Source organism: Suricata suricatta, chromosome 11, assembly GCF_006229205.1.
Source record: "Suricata suricatta isolate VVHF042 chromosome 11, meerkat_22Aug2017_6uvM2_HiC, whole genome shotgun sequence".
In the NCBI taxonomy this organism is placed as follows: domain Eukaryota; kingdom Metazoa; phylum Chordata; class Mammalia; order Carnivora; family Herpestidae; genus Suricata; species Suricata suricatta.
In genome coordinates this window covers 54,931,599-54,947,346 of record NC_043710.1, presented here as the reverse complement: position 1 = coordinate 54,947,346, position 15,748 = coordinate 54,931,599, and the positions used below count along the sequence as shown (strand labels likewise).

The following is a 15,748-nucleotide window of genomic DNA, read 5'->3' as shown; positions in this document are numbered from 1 at the left end:
TGGCCTGCCCCTACCCACCCCTCCTTCCCCTGCCTGTGGCTCATCTCAGCGCCCTTCCAACCCCGAGCTTTCTCTACAAGCAGGGAGCCCAACACCCACCTCGGCTGCACTCCAGTACCAAGAGAAAGGTCCCTGGGCCGGTAGTGGGAGGAAATACTCATTCCCTCTGCCTGCCCATCACCTCCTCTTGCACCCCAAGGGCCCCTCACATGCAAGTGAGCCATTCAGCTAGTATTTAGTGAGCAACCACCATGTGCTAGTTCCTGGGGGTAGGACTATGTGCTGCAAATCCAGTGGGTTTCCTATATCCAAAGCAGAATCCACTCTCTCCACCCACATAGCCACCTTGGTGATGGCACCACTTTCCACCCAGGCAGTCCTGACAGCCAGGAGCCTGGGAGAAGTTCACAGATCCTGGAACCTGACTGTCTGGGTTTCAACTCCAATTCCCCACTTAGTTAGCTTTCCTAACTGAGGCAAACTACTTTATCATGCTTTGCCTCAGGCTCATCTAGAAACAGGGATGATAGCACCTCCCACAGGTAGTTGTGAGATTGAATGAGTGAATGCACAGAAAGTGCTCAGACCAGCATGGGGCACACAAGAAGAGCTTGACAAGCTTTGCTACCACTACGTGTGACTCCTCACCCATGAGTTGTGCCATAGTCAGTCAAATGCTGTGGGCTAGACCTCCTAAGACTTTCCATCCACTTCTTCCTTGATCTCCCTGCTAAATTAGACAAAATTCACTCCTGCAGCATTGGAGTGAGACCAGGCTAGACTCCAATACCACCATATATCTCCTTCTGAGCTCTGTGACCTCAACTCAGAACCTTACCTTTGCTGGGTCTCAGTGTCTAGTTCTCACCCATTCCCCCAAATTGGTACTGGCTTAGGACTGCACCCTTTGCCTAGCTGCCAACTTTTGCCTGCCTGGATGCTCAGGCCTGTGATCCCTGGGGCTGGATCTAGGTGGTGGGAAGAGCTCAGAGTAGCCCGGGAACTCCCCAAGGGCAGGGCCCAGCTCTCCTCCTCCTGCCTTCCCCGATCTCCCCATGTTATTTATTTAATAAATGTGTTTTCAGGCCTCCGTGTTCCAGGAACAGGAGGGCTTGGCAAGGGTGGAGCCACCTGACCAGAGCCATGCACTCTGGGTTACAGGATGAACCAGAGGCTCCACCCACATCTCTACCCACCAGAACCTTTGAGGTCTTTTGTCCTCCCCCTCTTCCACCTCTGAAGGAAGGGGTTGCAATATCTGTGACTGGAATAGGGGGTGGTTCTTGACACTTAGGCTGGGATGCCAAGAGGACACCTCCCTATACAAGGCCTTCTTCTGAAGGCCTGGTCCTGGCCAGGGGCCTCTGTCTGGCTCTGTCAGAGGCAGGGAGATACAGAGAAAAGACACAGCCAGAAGGGGCGAGGCTGGGGGAGGAAGGCAGGGAGAAGGGCAGAGGAGGGAGGAAAGAAGAAAGCCCAGAGCCCCGGTGAGGGAAAGGCCTGATGTAAGAAGTGGACCAGGGAGGAGGCCCTCCCCAGCCCAGGCCCTAGGTCCAGGTGAAGAGGTGGGGCAGGCAGGATAAGAGCCAGACCCGCCCTCCTCCTCTACCTCCCTCCCTCTCCTCCTTTAGCCTTGGGGCCAGGCCCAGGACTATTTTTAGTGCGGGGCTGAATTTAGCTGTTCCCTCGGAAATTCCTCACCCGCCCCAGGCAACGCCCCCGCTGGCCTTGGGGAGAAGCCTGACAGCACTTGGTCCAGAAGGAGGAGAAAAGAGAACCCAGCACAGCAAGGAGCTAGAAGAGCACTTACTTAGGCCTCTGGTGAGGAAATTGAGGCTCAGATCAGGCCCCAAATCTGAGTTACTCCTCTCCCTACAGCCTGCCCTACTTTCCTCCATGAAGGCCTCCCGGGACTGCAGGGCCACAGAACAGCACTTGTCTTGGAGTCCGGTAAACATATTACAAGGATATCTTGTCTCTGACTATAGGCCCCACTGTGAGCACTGCTAGCAAGATGGCCTGCCTGTCCACCCACTAGTCACTCTATCCCCAGCTCTGAAAGCCTGCACAGTCCAGAACTTTCCTGGACTCCACCACATCTAAGTTCCCACTTCACAGATGGGGAGACTGAGGCTGAGTGACTGGTCTTGGGTCACAGCTAGCAAGGCAGCACAGGCCTGCCCTTTCTCCCTATCCCCCCATCCCCCCATGCTCCCTAACTGGCCACTCCCAGAAGGAGGGGGGTTTGGGGTGTAGCCTGATGCTCTGCTGTTTTCTGGCGACCCCACTGAGAAGCAGGCACTTCTGCCGTAGCAGGAGGGACTAAAGTTAGACAGGAAGCATATGGGGCAGAGAGGCAGAGACTTGAGCTGTCTCAGAGCCCCCTTACCCTTCTAGAAATGCAGAGGAATGGTCTGCCCTGAGGCAGGGGGATGACTCAGATGACCCTGAATTCTGTTCCACTGCCACATTCTCTAACTCAAATAAGGGAAGTGGATCCCATTCCCTCGCCCCCCACCCCAGTTTCTGATAGGGCGCCTGAGCCTAAATTTATTTGTTTTAATGTTTTATTTATTTTTGAGAGAAAGAGAGAGACAGAGCACGAGTGGGGGAGGGGCAGAGAGAGAGGGAGACAGAATCCGAAGAAGGCTCCAGGCCCTGAGCTATCAGCACAGAGCTTGACCCGGGGCCCGAACTCATGAACCACCATGAGATCATGACCTGAGCCAAAGTCAGACACTTAACTGACTGAGCCACTTTGGCACCCCAAGCCTAAATTTAAATTGTCAGATTTTACCTTCAAATTATCTCCTTAGTCATCCTTTTCTCTCCATCCCTACATCACCTATACCCCTTAGCTTGGGTTTCCCACCATCTGCTTTCTCCAGTCCATAGCAGTGGATGTTTTTTTAATGTGTCTATCTGGCACTGCTCCTTCTTAGCTCCTAAGCTTCCATGGCTCCCTGCTGTCCACAGGACAAAGCCCAGGTCATTTAACTTGGCACTGAAGGCCTTCAATCTTGCTCTTGCAACACAGCCTCTTCCTGTGTGCTCTGGTCAGAGACCTCTCTGCAGACACATATCGAGGGTTCTTTTTCCTGCCTTGTTCAGTCCAACTCCCTAAAATGCCAAGTGAGCCATGCCACCCTCCCCCTCAAGAATTCCCAGTGTCCCCTTATACCTGGCAATCCAAGTGTGGGGCTGGAACAGAAGTGAGATGCACAGGGCAGATTGCTGGCCCTGGTCCACTAAGGCTCAACCTTGGGCAAGATCCTTCCCCTTGCAGGGCCTCAGTTTCCCCTCACCTCTGAATAATGCTAGGGTAAGGAACGGTTAGAAGACATGGCTGGTTTCTAAAGATCCTTCCAGGCAGACCTCCTTGCATTGAGGGTCCTGTCCCTTTTCTCCCTCTTCCTGCCTCTTAGCCTGCCCAGAAGCTGGACATCTCACTGCCATGCCCCATACCAGGGAGACAGGGAGAGCCAGAGGGAAACAGTGAGGAATCAGGAGGGAGAGTTCAGTGACACAGGCAGCCAAGAAAGATGGAGTCAGTAGGATTTTTGAGGGGGGGAAGGGGTCCCTTCCTGTCCTACTACCCCTTCCCTTCCACATCTGCTCCTTGACCTCCAGTGCCCTGTCCTGGGAAAGGACTGGATGTTTGTTCAAGGGGGCTCAGGGGGAGGGGTCTCAGCAGTCCCAGGAGGCCAGACTGTGAGGCTGGCTGCCAGCCAGGAACCCCTGCTCCCTCCACACCCGCCTCCCTCCCTCCTGCTCCATGCTGCTCTGGGGCAGGGCCTGCTCACCCCTTGGGAACCAATAAACAGGAAACAGACACCAACCTGGTGCTTGCTCCCTCAGTCTGGCCCCCTCCAACACAGTCCCCCTACTGGCCCAGGACCTGCCCCGCCTCTCCTTGGCCCCAGAATCTCAGAACCAAGAAGTAACTATTTCAAATGTACAAACAAAATCAAGCTAAGGTATGGACTCCTGGAAAAAAACAGAATCCTTCATCCTGAAACTACAAGATTCTACACTCTGAACTGGCAATCTCAAAAGCACATGCTCTTAAATTGGCCATAGTTCAGAGAGCTTCTAAACCTAGGGTCCTGGACTGACAGGGCAGGAAACTGAGGCTTAGAGCCGAGACGCAATGCCTTGTTAGTTTTCACCCAGTTAGAGTCAGCTCTGACATGTCAACCCTTATGAGTCTGACCCCAGAGCCCACCAGCACACAGCCCCTCAGACCCCCTGGCTTGGAAGGGCTGTGAACCCTGCTTCAGAGGCAGGTTCAAATGTGTCTGGGGCTCTGACTAGATAAGGCTCTGGCTGTTAAGGCTCCCAGGTTGGGGCTGGTTGTACCAAAGAAGAGGGGGAGCTGGAGAGAGGAGCAAGGACAGTGGGTGCTGGACTCCAGCCAAATGCCCAGCCCCTCCTATCTGTCCACCTCCTCCCTCCCAAGGCTCCAGCTCCTGGGCCACTGACCCTACCCAGTCAGGACCCTACCTGCTCTCCTTTCCAGAGCTCTGTCCTCTGCTTCACAGCTGGAACGAAAGGCTGAGCATCCTGGAGTCAAGGTCTATTAGAATCTTAGAATCCTAACATCTGGGCCTCTCGGTCATGAGGGAAGAAACTAACACTTCTTGAGTGCTTCCTATGTGCCAAGCCCTCTTGGCATGATTTCATTTAATCTCAACAATAATCCTTAGTGGAGTGAGGGAGCAACGCAGAGGAGTCTGTAAATGCTCACCCTGGGTCCCAAAGCCAGCCTGGGGGATGAAAGGATCTGGGCAGTGCTCCTTACCCTCCACATGCCACCTCCTGGGAAGCACCTGGGTCTCTCAGGGCATGAAGGAACCTGACAGGTCTTCTGGACCAACAGAGGAGTTCCTGGCTCACAAGGTGAGGAAACTCTTCCTCATCCGAGGCCCACTTAGGGCAGCCTGACAGGGATGTGATTCCCACTCCCTTCCTAGACCCTCAACTTCCCTCTTTGCCTGGCCTCTAAACTCCTCCGCCAACTGCCCTTCTTGGAAGCTGCTTCATCCCAATTTTTAGTCAGTAAGCTCAGGGCCAGCAACCCCTAGAAACCAAGCCCATCCATGAGGGACCCACTTTCATCCCTCTCCCACCAGAACAGTGCTCAGCCATCCTCTCGCCCCCACCCACCTCAGGGGATGAGCACCCGTGTTGTAAGCAGGGATGAAGTCCCAGCTTTCCCTGTGTGTCCCTAGTGCCCATTAAAGGGCTCCACAATTGACTGCAGAATGAATGAATGACAAATGAACATGGGAAGAAATGAATGCAGGATAAATGTAGTGGGCCTGTGTTCACAGCCTCTGCCTCAAGCTGGGAACCTACCAGAGACTTGGTCTCAGGAGTCGACAGCCTGGCCCCTCTGCCCAGTTGGGCAGAATAACGACTCCAAAAGATGTCCATGTTCTAATCCTTGGAACTTGTGAATACCTCCCATGCATGGCAAAAGGGACTTTGCAGACGTGATTAAAGATTTTGAGTTGAGGAAATTATCCTGGATGATGTGAGTGGGCCCAAAGTAATCACCAGTGTCCTTATGAGAGCAAAGCAGGAGGTACAGAGTGAGAGAAAGGTTTGAAGGTGTGATGCTTCTGGCTTTGAAGAAGAAGGAAGGGGCCACGAGACAAGAAATGCCAGCAGACATGATAAGCTGCAAAAGGCAAGGAAACAGGTTTCCCCCTAAAGCTTCTAGAAGAAACACAGTCTTATTAACACCTTAATTTTCAGCCCAGTGAAACCCATTTCTTCTGACCTCCGGAACTATAAGATAATATCTGTATCGTTCTCCGCACTAAATGTGTAGTCATTTGCCACAGCAGCAATAGGAAACCAACACACCACCGGTCTGACAGCCTAGATTGGAATCAGCTCATGTCCCTCTGACCTCAGGTGCCTGTATAGACTCCCCCCTCACTCTCTCCCTGCCTAGGGAGAGTCTCAGAACCCAGGGGCGGCCCCATGTCCTGGACAAATTCTGGCAGCGGGAGCATCACCCCAGACCAAGCCCCCAGCTTGCCACAAGTGTGGGGAGAGGCCTCATCTGTGTGTGTTGCAGAGCCTAGAACAGCAGCTGGTGGCAAGGGAAAGGCCTCAGGGGCCAGACCTGATGTGGCCTAGCCCCACTCAGCCTCAGTCTCCTCAATGGCCTAATGGCTGAAGTGCCAGCACTTCAGGCTACAAATTGGGATCTACTGGGGAAAGCTATTGCCTCTCCCAATAGTCCTGTGGGGAGGTTTTATCCTTGTGCCCAAGAGCAAGGAGAAACTTGTGGCTCTGGGGGGAAGGGACTTATTTAAAGCCACACACAGGAAAATGGAAAGGCTAAGACTGGAACCCATCTCCTGACCCCTACTGTAGACCTCCCTGTGCTATACCAAGTCATCCCTGGTGACCTCCCACAGCTGCTGGAGGAGGAGGTCATGGATGCCCCTCTGGGAGCTCAGATACCCTGGCTGGGGCTCCAAGCCCTGGCATGTCGTGGGCTGGGGTTCACTCACTGCCCAGGGCCCGGCAGCCTGGCAGTTTTCCTCTGACTCAGTCCACCCCTGGAATGCCCCAGAGGCTTAGGGTGGAAGTGGGGGGAGGGGATCAACTCCCATGGCAGGGACATTGGCTCCAATAGACTCCTGCTTCCCAGGAGACCCAGAGCCCCTGTTTTAGGGCCTGCCAGCAAGGCGCCAGGCTGCCTGGGCGCATTTCCCAATAAGTACGCCAGGGCTTCAAGCCTTTCTGGGAAACGTGGGCTCCCCCTTCCCCCACCCTAACACAGCCATTCCAGCCAGCTCTGCTCAGTGGGAACTCTGTGGGGCCAACGTATGGCCTGGGAGTCGGACACCTGGGGCCAAATCCCATACTTCAGCCATAGGGCATTTAGGCAAACTTCTATCTACTCTGGGTCTGCTTCTTCATCCGTATATTGGGACCATGGCAATGCTCACCTAGCTAGAGGACCAGAGCGGGTGGCATGAGCTCCCCGTATCAGGAAAATGCAAGCTGGAGCTGATGGGTGTCATGTGGCTGTAGAGGAGACACCAGTGGGATACAGCACTGTGGCTATCCTCACTAGGGCCCTGTGGTGAGCTCCTACTTTTTAAGCTAAGCCAATGTAGGTCTGCAGGGGGCAGTCAGTGCAGCCTACAGCCCCAGTACACCCTGGGGGCTTTATCAGCTTCCCCCCTCCCCACCCTAATCAACCCCTCACACACTGCCCAGCAATGGGAGCCCCAGTAGCTCTGTGTTCACTTTGAACGCTGGGATCCAGCCCCTCATGAACCCCTTTGGGCTGCAGCAGAAACCCACTACCCCACCACCTCTGTCCCAGCCTAAGCCACCATCAGCTCTTATCCAGGTGTTCCAGTGGCCTTACTGGCCTCCCTGCTTCCACAGTGGGCCCCTGCAAGCTACCCCGACAGAGCAGCCAGAGCAGACCTGTGAAAGCCTAAGTCGGAGCAGGTCACTGCTCTACTCACAACCTTCCCAAAGTGCCTGCCTTGTCTCACTTCAAGTAAATGCTGAAGTCCTCTTACTGGCCCATGGAATCTCCCTCAGCCCTGACCCACTTCTACCCTCCCTGACCTCTCTGACCTCATCTCCTACTTTGCTCCATCCACACAGTCCTCTGGATAGTTTCTCAAACACGCTTCTATCTCAGGGCTTTTGCATTTGCTATTTCTTCCCTGCCTAGAAAGTTCTTTCCCTGAGACGGCTAGCTGGTTTGCTCTCTCACTTCCTCCAGGCCTGTGCTCAAATCTCACTTCCTGAGAGAGGCTTTCCCAGACTTCTTGTACCCTCTCGTGGCGCCTGGGTGGCTCAATTGGTTGGGCGCCGGACTTCGGCTCAGGCCATGATATCATGGTTTGTGAGTTCAAGCCCCATGTTCGGGCTCTATGCTGACCGTTCAGAACCTGGAGCCTGCTTCAGATTCTGTGTCTCCCTCTCTTCTACCCCTCCCCTGCTAGCACTCTGTCTCTTTCTCAAAAATAAACATTAAAAATAATTTTTAAAAAATAGTACCCTCTCCCTGTCATTCTCTGCTCCTTTAATCTGCTTTCTTTTGCTCCCTGGCCGGTATTTCTTTCTGACACACAATGTATCCATTTATAGACAGGTCTCCTCACTAGTCTGGAAGCTCCATGAGGCCAGGTCTTTGTTTTGTTTGCTACTGTATCTCCAGGGCTTTTCAGGGTGCCTGCTATGTCTAGCTCAGTAAGTATTTCTTAAATGGATGAATGCCTTGCTCTATCAAGGGTCACCCAAGTCCCCAATAGAAACTCCTACCACACAGAGCCTGTCATGTCTTTCCTACCTCCTAGCCTTTGCTCATCACTGTGCCCTCGTCCCAGAACCCCTCCCTCTCCTCTGGCTACGTAGATTCTTCCAGTTTTTAAGACCAGGCTTCAGGCAAAGCCTCCTCTAAGAAGTCTCCCCTGCAGCCCCCAGGCCAGTTCTTCAACATCCTTCAGTCCCTAAGTCTGCTTCTAGATTCTGAACTGTCTGAGTGTCTGGATCCCCAGGCCTGTGGATGCTTCCACCCCACTGCAGGGCAGCCTGAGATCACAGATGGAAAGGAATAAAGCAGGAGGGGCAAGTCCCTACACTGGGAGGGTGCTGGGGACAGAGCCTCCCAAACCCAGCTGGTCCCGGAAATATGGGGCTGAAAAATGTGAACCTCAACCCTGGTCCATCCCCCAGCTCTTCCATGCTTGGTGGGGGACCCACTCCTGGACTGTACTCCCTCCAAAAGTCCAGGGCCCTTAGGAAGGAGTCAGAGGGGGGCTGGGAGGGGGGCAAGGAATAAACAGAAGAAAGGGACTGCCCTTTGCCTGTCCTCCCCAACCTACCCTCCTCTGGGTGACAAGACATTTAATTATAGATATTTGGTATCGCTCAGAACTCCAAATGTCCTAATTGCCTCCTTTCCTAGAACCAGTTTCCATGGAAAAATCATAGCAAAGACTCAAGGAGGGAAAAGAGTGAGCCCCCACCCTCATGGTTCCCTGCCAAGGGGACACAGAGAGAATGAAGGTGATGAAGAGCTGCAGCCAGGAAGGCTGTGCGGTGGGGGGGACAGGGAGGCATGTCTGCTGGGGCAGGCTGTGCGGTGGGGGGGGACGGGGAGGCATGTCTGCTGGGGCAGGGGTTTGGTGCTTGGGCCCAGCTGTGCCATGCCTTGCTGTATGACCTTAGACCCAGCATTCTCCTTTCGGAGTCTCAAAGTTCTTTCCACTCCACCTCCAGGTCTCAGTGAATTAAATAACCACCAGGAAGGTGTTCAGGCCATTAGGGGTATGCAGGTGACACCCCCCAGGTGCCCCCTGACTGTACACCCCTTACTCAGATGGCAGGCCAGTCCCACCAAGAAACAGGGATCCCTTTGGCTCCTTCACCTCTAACATACGAACATTCTAGGACTTGGTGGGAATGTAACAGTCTGCAATTCAAAGAATCCAGCGCTAGAAGATTCTCACAGCTTCCACATCTGAAGAATGAAACATTCCGAGTATCTGGCATATAGTAAGCACTTAATAAACGTTAGCCACTGTTACTGCTATTCTAGTACACTAAAATTCTGTGAGTCAATCCATCCAGGATTCTGAGACACAAGTTATTTCCTGTTTCTGGGCTATAGTTGTCACATCTGTCAAATGTGTCAAGGTATTAGTACCTGAGGGCAGAGGTTGGGCTACAAGACTCAGTACTTGAAGGCCAGGGTAGGGCAAGCGCTGGAGTGTAGAGTCTGATCATCCAGGCCATTGTGGGTCTGAGTGGAAATGACAAGGGGTGTGGCAGGGACAGGGCATGGAGGCTCCAAAAGCTCTGCATGCTCCCAGCAGATACACAAGCAGGTGTTCAGAGAACAAAATGACCACAAGTTATTCCTCATTCCCTGTGCTCTTAGGCTCTCACAGCTGTTGCACAGAGCTGCCTTTCTCTTTCAGCAACATTCCAACACTTCCTGTTTCCCCTGACCCCTCTGCAGGCTGTCCTCCCTACAGAGCTTCAAAGACCACATAGTCTAACATCCCACTGTACAGATGGGAAAATCGAGGCCCAAGATGACTGTCCAGGTCTCAGAGTAAGTCCGAGTCCAAGCCAGGCCTGGTACCCAGGCCACCTGCTCCCAGTAGGGATACACCATGCAGAAGGTAAATACAGACTCTGGGCTGGGAGAGACCTGAGTTGAGGGACTCCCCAAAGCCTGAGTTGGGTCAGAGGCCACCTATGCCCCCCAGGGCCTCTCCAGTTAGCCCCTGGCTGGGTTCAGCCTGGTTTCTGCCTCATCAGCAAAGTGTGAAAGCCTCTTCTCTTCCCTTCTTATTCTGGAGCTCACACCACACTATCCCCACCCACGGCCCAGGGAGCGTGACTGGAGTCCAGGGCCCAAAACAAGGGAACATTGTCTCCTCCATGGAGGCCAGTAGGAGGAGGTGAACAGCTGCTCCCCATCTTCCTGGAGGCAGAAGGAAGGGGATAGCAGAGGGGATTGAGGCTAGCAGATAGGAGAACCTCTAGGCTTTATGAGGACATTGGGGAATTAGGGGATGGTGAATCTCTTTTGAGTCACTTCAAGTGTACCAGGTTATACTGAGGCTCAGAGTGCCCAGCCCTGTGCTCAAAAACCAGTAAGGGGCAGGGAAGAGGGGCCCAGGCTGGTCACTGAGAAGAGATAAGGACAGTGGAGCCTGTTTTTTCCCCTCTCTCCTGCCCCCAGGGAGGAAGTGATCACACCACCCACTCACCATATATCACCCATTCACTGTACACCACCACTCACCACATAAGAGCCCCAAGCAGAAACTATTACCCCCATTTTACAGAAGGGGAAAGTGAGGTATAGAACAGGGATGTGACTGATCTAGGCCACACGGGATCTGGAGCCTAGGCTCAAACTCTGCTCTTCCAAAGACAGACTCACTTATTCTCTCCTCTACAAGGCAAGAGGGGACATCAAGTTGGGTCTAGAAAGGTGGGAGGACAAGAGTAGGCTAAGGTTTGGAGGCCCAAGATAGGCTCTACTAAGGACAGGGAGAAGCCTGTGTTAAGGGCAGAAATGGTGGTGGAGGGGGCTAAGCTTCTGCTGAAGTCGGGTGGGACAGGCAAACAATATGAAGGAAGGCAGACCAAAAGCCACCAATTCTGCAAAAACTCCTCTCCTCTCTGGGTCTTAATGCTACTTCTTAGGAGCACCCCCACCCTCACCTCCAACAGTTTCCCTGAGTCCCTTGGTTCATTCCTGTCTTCTCTAATTTAGCCTTCAAGGCTCCCAGAGGAGATAATTATGTGGGAAAGGCAGCTGGGGAAGGGGCCTCAGGCAGGAGCTGCCCTTGCTCATGCCTTCCCCCACCCCTATGTTCCAAAGACAACTGGTTCTGGAATTAAGGGCATCAGAGCAGTCCTACCAGGCTCCCCTCTCCCCACTCCCTCCCTGCTGGCTCTCTCTGTGGTCTCTTTGAGAGACACCAGAGCCAGGACCAGGGGGAAACAGAGACAAGGAAAGAGAAACAAAGAAAGAGTTCAGAGGGGCCGTGAGAGTGCTGGGAACTGGGAGTGACCAAATTAGTCCAGGGTTTAGGGTTTCCAGGCTCTTCATACAGGCCCACAACACAGTGGGAGTGCAGGCCACGGCTGAAATAACCCTGAGCCATCCCCACACTAGGCCCAGAGCCCAACACCTAGAATCTAGCTTCCAAGTCAGATGCCAGGGCATCATGACACCTAGAACCTATCTGAACTCAGAGCCAAAACTCTAGGGACATCTGAAGGCAGAAGTAGAGGCCTCAAAAGGATTGAGTCCTCAGGGCTTGGGGTCTGGCGGAAGAAGGGGGAAGCATTTCAGAGTCACCAGGTAGGGGGTGGGGTGGGAGAGATGAGAGCTGGCAGGATGGGGGACCAGTGTCCCCACCCTGACCCAGAGACGCAGCCCTGCATGTGGGGGCCAAAACCACTCCCGAACTCTCTCAAGCCCCCTGCCTGCTGACTTTGGCAATCTTTCCTCTGTCTCTGCCCTCCCTTACAAGACCCCACTCTCATCAGAAAAGGTTCTGGCAGACCTCAGGCACCAAGAGTGCCTCAACTCCAAAGAAACTATGAACTCTCAAATTTATGCAGCACCAGCTGGATGGAGACAAGTAGCACCTTGTCCACAATCCCTGATTTTACAGATGGAGAAGTTGAGTCAGGCCAGGACCACCAATGTACTTTATGGAATCTTCTTTGTTCCTCCATAAAGTAATGCCCATACCTCTCCAATTCTCCCAGGCCCAGGAACAAACCCACATTTTGATCTGCCACAGGAAAACCACATGAGGAAGTACAAACCTATGTCAGCTATGAGCCCCAAACCCTAACATCCAACAAGGGGCTTAGCCGATAGGACAGCAAGCCTTGGGAAAGACCTTCATACCTCCCTGGGTATTTATAAAAAAGAATCAGATAGGAATCTCTAAAACCCTTTGTAATTATTACCCAGAAGACCTTGAAGCAGACAAGAACTTTTTGAGGCCTTTGGGGCCTGAGTAGACAGGAGCCCTGTGTCATTAACATTCTTAAAACTACCTGGGCATTTCTGGGACCAGAGAAGCACCCTTGGACCTGGGCACCTACCCAAAGAGAACACTCAAAAGGCTCCCATGTCAGTGCCTACAGCCCTTCTTTGGCCCCACCCCAAGAGCCCCCCCACAAAGGACTCACCACCTGTGGCTTGCTGCAGCACTTGCTGGCTGGGGTGGGCTCATCTGGAGCCCTGGCTGCCTCAGGGGGTTTGGCCTCAGCAGAGGGCGGTGCAACAGGAGTCAAGCAGGGCATATCCACCGGCACCAGCACCGGGGCAGAAACCTCACCAGGGTGGAGGGCCAGCATATACTGCTTAGTGACATCGTCGAGTGATGGTGCCTGCAGTGTGGAGTGGGCTCTGGCAGGCAAGCCCATGGGCTCCGGCACAGCCACAGGGGGGCCAACGGAAGTCGGTGGCTCAGGCACCACAATAGGTGTGAAGGTGGCGGGCACACTGGCGTGGCGAACGTGTTTGGAGGACAGTCGGGCCCGAGACAGGCTGCTAGTCTGGTCCTCACTGCCTTCCTCTCTCCGTAGTTCTTGATGACTGCTCCGGGCTGGGCGCTTCTTGGAACCACGTCGGATGAGCCGTGGAGACAGAACATCAGCCAGTTTAGGGTCAAGGTGGAAGTCACGGTGGGTGGTAGAGGAGGCAGGTGGGGTCTTCGGTAGGGCCCTCTCAGACTGCGTCCGGCCCCTGGCAGGACTGGGCTCTTCTGGTGCTGCCTGCCGCTCTGCAAGAATGGGCTCACTGCTGGATGGAGGCAGCACGGGTTCAACTTCTCGGATGGGCTCCCCTCCAGGGCCCTCAAAGCCAGGCCCAGCCAGATCCCCACGGCGGCTGGGGTCACTCAGAGATTTCTTCTTGGGGGCTTTGCCAGCAACCCTGTCATCTGCCACACACCCCAAGGCACCAGGCCCCTGAACAATACTCTGAATTACTTCCTGGTAACCCTTGCTCTCTTCACTGCCCAAAGACCAGTCACTGTGGCCACTGGTCAAACCCTCATCCACAGCTGGGGTTGCTGGAAGTCCTGTCTTGGGGCTCAGTGAGCCCAAAAGGTTGCTATCCACGGAGTAGCCAGAGGGCTCCTCGGAGGTGGTAGCCCGGTGGCGCTGTGGAATTGGGTCGCTTAGAGACCTGTAGGCCTCACCTGCCTCCCCATTGCTCAGTTCAGTCCCACCAGGGCCTGAAGGTGGGATTTTGCGTCTCCGACGGAGAGCACCTGGTGTGGGTGGGGTATCAGGGGACACCAAGGCCCACCCTCCCAGACTATCTTCAGCCCCAGAGCCATGGTGGTTGGTCTGGGTGGAGGAGGAGGAAAGGGGTCGCCACACCCCTGTGTTACCCAGGCTGCAAAAAGCTGAAACAGGAGGTTCAGGGTCCGGCCCAATGCCCTCATCTGTCAGGTTAGACTCAGGGCCAGAGAGCTCCTCCTGGGACCGCTGCCCTTGGGCCATATCTCCTGCCCAGTCAGGGCTTCCAGAAGGGATATCACTTCCATCATCCTGCTGGGCACCCATTCGCTGGATCTTCTCAAAAACCTGACGGGCCTCTTGCACATACTGATCCTGGACAACCAGGGGCAGTGGGTCCTCCTCGGCACTTGGGCCTGCCAGCAGGAGCTCAGAGGAGCTGGACTTCAGGGCACTGGTGCGGGATAGGCGGTGGGCCACAGGCTTCTCAGAGCAGGTAAAAGACTTTGCCCTCCGCAGAGTGGCCGTCAAGTCTTTAAGTGTGGGACGGGTGCCAGGTGACGCTGGGGCTGGGGCGGGCATGGGCCCAAGTTGTCTGCCAGGGCCACCTGCTGCTGGTGAGTCTCTGTCATCTAAGGGGTTGCTCCCAAGATCACTGGGGTGCCCACCGGGTTTTCGGACCCTCAGCTCTGAAAGGTCTGAGCGAAGGAAACTAAGCAGCGTCAGGGTCTCCGAGGCGATATCTGGATTCGACAGGGACTTCCGCTGCCGACTCTTGTCCAACTCCAGTCCTCCATCTCTCAGTGCCCTCGTGGTGCCCACAGGTCCCTTGGTGCGGGTTCGAGACTGGGGCCTTAGGAGAAGCCCTTCTCCAGCTCCAAAGCTAGGCGAGCGATACATGCCCCAGCCCCCAGAACCCCGACTAGCCCAAGGGTCCTCATCCTTGAGGGTCTCGGTGCTGGAATAACGGCTGCTACCACGGGAGCCTGCTGGGCTGGATAGGTATGCGGGAAAGCTCACCTTGGCCACGCGGAAAGCTCCCCCCACCGTGTCAGACATGGGCCGGAGTCCCTCCTGAGGACCTGGTACACAGGGAGGCGAACCAATACCCCACTCCCGGGGTCCTTCTTCACTAGGGGCTCTTGGAGATTTGGGGGTCTCAGGACTCCTGGCTCCTCCTGCTGAGTCCATGCTGCCAAGATTTAACCCATAACTGTCTGACCTACAGTCCTTATCCAAGAGGGAGCTTCCAGGCCTGGGTACCGGCCTTCCTTCCCGGCGGTGGCCACCCTCACCGTCTTGGTCCTCCTCACTGTCCGAGGAGTGGCCTCCGAGGTAGGCCGGGCTCTGCGCCCCGGGCGGCGGCGGCGGGACCTCCTCTTCCTCCTCGCTGGAGCTGGCAGCCCGGCTGCGGCTGACAGGATAGGAGGAGGCGATGGAGGTGGAGCAGGAGCAGGAGGCCCGGGCCCCGGCCTGCGGTTGGGAGAAGCTATGCCAAGAATGTAAACCATCCGCCGGACGCTGCGCCCGCTCCTGTTGCTGCTGCTGCTGCTGCTGTTGCCGCCGCCTCCTCCCTTCGGTCCCCGAGCCGGGCAGCGGCCGCGCGGAACGCAGGCCAGCCAGGGGGAAGCACGTCCGAGGAGGTGGCGTCGGTGGCTGCCGGGACTCCCGCGCCGGAGGCTCCCACACTGCACCGTCGGGGCTGGGCGTTCCCGAGGCCTCAGAATCGGCACTGGGCCGCCTGGAGCTAGGGCCACCGAAGAGCTTGCGCATCTCAGTGACGCTGGGCCAGGCCCCGCGCGCGGCACCCTCCACCGTTTCTTCCGCGGCCCCGGGGGAGACGCCCCCGTCTCGGGCTCCTGAATGGTCGTCGTCCAGTCGCGGCGCGTCGAAGCGCCGGGAGAGCTGGCGCACCGACGGCGAGAGGCTGCGGAGCGGGCGCGGCTGCGCGGGGGCGGCCGGGGGC

The 15,748-nt window shown here is 55.4% G+C and overlaps 1 protein-coding gene across 1 annotated transcript in view; it reads right to left on the bottom strand.

Moving 5' to 3' along the window:
• ARHGEF17 (Rho guanine nucleotide exchange factor 17) overlaps window positions 1–15,748 on the bottom strand; it is a 57,103-nt gene that overhangs the window by 41,010 nt on the left and 345 nt on the right. Inside the window, 1 exon segment of the mRNA XM_029957721.1 lies at window positions 12,724–15,748. This exon segment is cut by the window's right edge and continues 98 nt beyond it. Coding sequence (XP_029813581.1) covers window positions 12,724–15,748 — 3,025 coding nt within the window.